The sequence below is a fragment of the Volvox carteri genome, assembly GCF_000143455.1.
Source record: "Volvox carteri f. nagariensis unplaced genomic scaffold VOLCAscaffold_7, whole genome shotgun sequence".
Taxonomy (NCBI): domain Eukaryota; kingdom Viridiplantae; phylum Chlorophyta; class Chlorophyceae; order Chlamydomonadales; family Volvocaceae; genus Volvox; species Volvox carteri.
This window is the reverse complement of record NW_003307550.1, coordinates 688,426-691,953: the sequence shown is the minus strand read 5'-3', so window position 1 is coordinate 691,953 and position 3,528 is coordinate 688,426. Positions and strand designations below refer to the sequence as shown.

Genomic DNA, 3,528 nt, shown 5'->3' with positions numbered 1-3,528 from the left:
CCACGACCACACATGATATGATATGATATGATATGATATGATATGATATGATATGATATGATATGATATGATATGATATGATATGATATGATATGATATGATATGATATGATATGATATGATATGATATGATATGATATGATATGATATGATATGATATGATATGATAATGGTATGATATAATAAGATACGGCATGATATGATGTTTTCTTCGTTGACTTGATGGTGTGACTTCACATAGAGAGCCCCATATCAGCCCGCCAAGGGCCACTTAGGAAGGCTGCGTGCTGCTCCATAGCGCCGCAACTCGGTGGCAACAAGGCAACACGGAAAGGAGGGCTCCGGGACTGCTACATGATTTGCCTGTATCTCTATTACCACTACTCAGAATTGTTGTGAGTGCATGTACGTATGTATGTATGTATGTGCAATATGTGCAAGAGGGAGTGGAAAGGATGCGCGTGGTGGTGGTGCGTGTTCAGGGGTTTCGCTGCGGCGGTATGGTTGGGAAGTATGGGAGGCAGCGGCGGCGGGCGAACGCGTATGATGACAAAGCCGTATACTACGCCGCCTTATCCTAGCTGACAAGGACGCATTCATATCTATGTTCGCGCACACACACAGACACACGCACTTACATCTGATATATTTTTATATAAAATAACGTGGGCGTTTTCGTTTTGGCCTCTAATGGCCTATATTCCCAAATAATGTGGCCATTAGCCGTAGGTGTGTCGGTGTGTGTGGATGAGTTACCTTACTGCTGCTGCGAGCTATAGCATATATGGCAACGTTTGACGTTTTCTCGTGTCTCGTTAGAACACGGCCGTTTTTATACATATCTTGGTGGATGGGATGATGATGATGATGATGTTTGTGTGGGCCGGCCAACTGTATCGATCGATGAGCAGAGCTGCAACAAGGCGCGATTTTTAGGTAACCCCAGGCAAGTGCAATTGCCAAGAGATCAGATCAGGTCGGAAAAGGCGACGCGTAACATTGTTTGCCTGTTTGTTTATCTGTCTGTATGGACTGTGTGCGAGTGTAATGTTTGTAAGACCGAACTGAAACTCGAGGGAGGCGGAACGTAATCCTCTTATCGTCCATCCGAAAAATTAAAAGTTATCCGCACGTTCTCCCCAAGCGCCCACTCCAAACCTATCTCACTTCTCCTCCTCCTCCTCCTCCTCCTCCTCTTCACTTCCGCTCTCACTCTCCCCCTGTCGCTCCAGCACCCAATCTGCCGACATCTTGACCCGGTCCAAAGTACACTCGGCACTCAGCAGCACACGCAGTCCCTCGACAGGCACCTCCCCCTCGTCCCCCCCCACCTCCCCATGGGCTTCCCCGACTCCCCCCGCATTGCAGCTACGACCGACGTCTGCAGTACTCGGCACACTACCAACCACCCCCTCATCCTCCTCGTCCTGTTTCCCCTCCTCGCCTTCCGGAAGCAGCAGCAGCGAAGGGGGCAGCGGCAGCGGCTCCTCAAGGAAGTGCACGTTTTGAACCCAGTGCCCGAAGTAGGTGCATGAGCTGCCGGGCTGCGTTGACAGCCAGCCGCCAGCGCCACAGTCAGCTTCAAACCAATATAACACACAGTTAGCAGAGGTAGGGACAGCGGCGGTGGCGGAGGAAGCCGCCGCCGCCTCCGGCGGCGGCGGCACCACCTCGCCGTCAGGGCCGTGACGGCGGAAGAGCTGCGCCACCTGCATGGGCCGCCGCAGCGGCGGCGCGATGGCGGCGGCACGGAAGGCCCGCGGAACTGCGGGGCCGCCGCCACCGTCGCCGCTACCTAGCTGGGTGCAGCTCACGGTGACTGGCTCCGTCAGCAGCAGCAAGTCGGGCACCCGGAGGAGGTCCACCTCCGCCTGGGGGGGGAGGGGGGGGGGGAGACGAACCACGAACGAGTGAAGCTGCTGCCAGGGCTGCCAAAAGGGGGGGCCAGTACATGGCGAAGCACCATGTGCGGTGCATCACCACAACAAGTGCTCATCACACGCATAGAAGCGCCGTACAAAGCAGACCAGGAAAATTCGGTTGGAAACGTTGGTTTAGGGAAATTCGGTTGGAAAAAATCGGATCAAATGTGGATATTGTGCCGTTGGGTGCCGTCGCCGGCCACCACAGACTGCATCTCTTCCCCCCAACCTCATCCCCAAACCTGCTAAAACACCTTCTAAAGAAACTCCCCTCGCCCGAAACCCCTGAATCCCCCGAAGAAGCCTCTCCCCCACCCGCCCCACCCGCCCCAAACCCCCATCCCGTGTCGTGTTCCTTGCCCAATACCTTCCACGGAGCCCAGGGCTGTAGTGCTGCTGCCGCCGCCGCCGGCAGCACCTTCCTTAGCCGCTCCGCCACCGCCACCGCCGCTGGTAGCCGTACCGCCGGCCGTACCTCCCGTAGCCGCTCCGCCAGCATTGTGCTGTGTGCCAGCGCCGCCACAATCCGAAAGGCGGATGGCAGGTAGGCGGCGTCGGGCGCTGCCAGGGACTCCTGGGGGGCAAGGGGGAGAATGTGGTCTTAATACGCCTGGTACCATAAGTATTACGCCCTTTCGGAAGTACTTATTTTTTAAATAGCTTTTAGGAGGGGAAGGGGGGAAAGACGAACCACACACGATTGAAGCTGCTGCCAGGGCAAGAGAGTATCAAACGTAGAACTGACCGAAAGGCGTCCTTGGAGAGCGTGACCTCGGCATGACGAAGTGAAGAAGATGTCGGAAAGACTACCTACCTACGCCGCCAGAACTAAAAAAGAAGAAATAGTATTGCCAAGCCGTAAAGAAGTAGGTGTAGAAAAGTAGGTGTGAAGGCGGCGGAAAAGTGGTAAAGCAGTGCTGTCGTAAAGCTGGCATAGAGTTGCTGGCCGGAGAAATAGCTGATTTGCTGATACTGAAAGGCTGTCGGTATGCAAGTGCTCCTCCCAACCCCCCAAAAACTAAAACGCGCGACCGACCCGACCGACCCGACTATCCTAGTCCGGCTAGCCGACCGACGCCAACGCGATATACCGAAGAAGCTCGAACCACCCTTTGGACTCACCTGGCGGCCAGGCAGCAGAAGCAGCGGGCAAAGGCACATGCGAGGCAGAGAGGTGGGGGAGTTGTGAGCAGCGAACGATAAATACAAAAACGCATGCAAATGCTGCTGAAAAGGAGTATTAAACTTGCTGACCGGGGAAGCTGGAAATAAGAAGCCCTAAAGAACCTATATGAAAACGGAAGAAAACGCAGGAACTAAAAAATACAATTGCAAAGGCGGCGCATGACGACACAGAAGGTGTCGTACGAGATGAAGGATGACGCATTGGACGGGATGACGCATTGGATGGGATGACGCAAGGGGGGAGAGTGTGTATTACGGAGAGGCTTTCATGATGAAGACGGAAGACGACGAGCAGACGATACAGCTGCCGGGGTGCTATCGTGGTGGAAGTCATGATGGGATGCAGGATACGAAAAGGTCAGCTGTTGTGGAGCATGTAAAGGAGATCCCCCTCCCCCTCGCCCTCCTCCTCCCCCTCCTCC

General features: G+C 54.5%; 1 protein-coding gene across 1 annotated transcript in view; it reads right to left on the bottom strand.

The window, feature by feature from the left end:
- Nucleotides 1-1,162: 1,162 nt before the first annotated feature.
- The window catches only part of VOLCADRAFT_116501 (uncharacterized protein), a gene marked incomplete at both ends in the record, with an annotated part of 7,605 nt that continues 5,239 nt past the window's right edge, over nucleotides 1,163-3,528 (bottom strand). Inside the window, 3 exons of the mRNA XM_002947568.1 lie at nucleotides 1,163-1,708; nucleotides 1,814-1,870; nucleotides 2,397-2,495. Coding sequence (XP_002947614.1) covers nucleotides 1,163-1,708; nucleotides 1,814-1,870; nucleotides 2,397-2,495 — 702 coding nt within the window. The remainder of the gene's footprint in view (nucleotides 1,709-1,813; nucleotides 1,871-2,396; nucleotides 2,496-3,528) is intronic.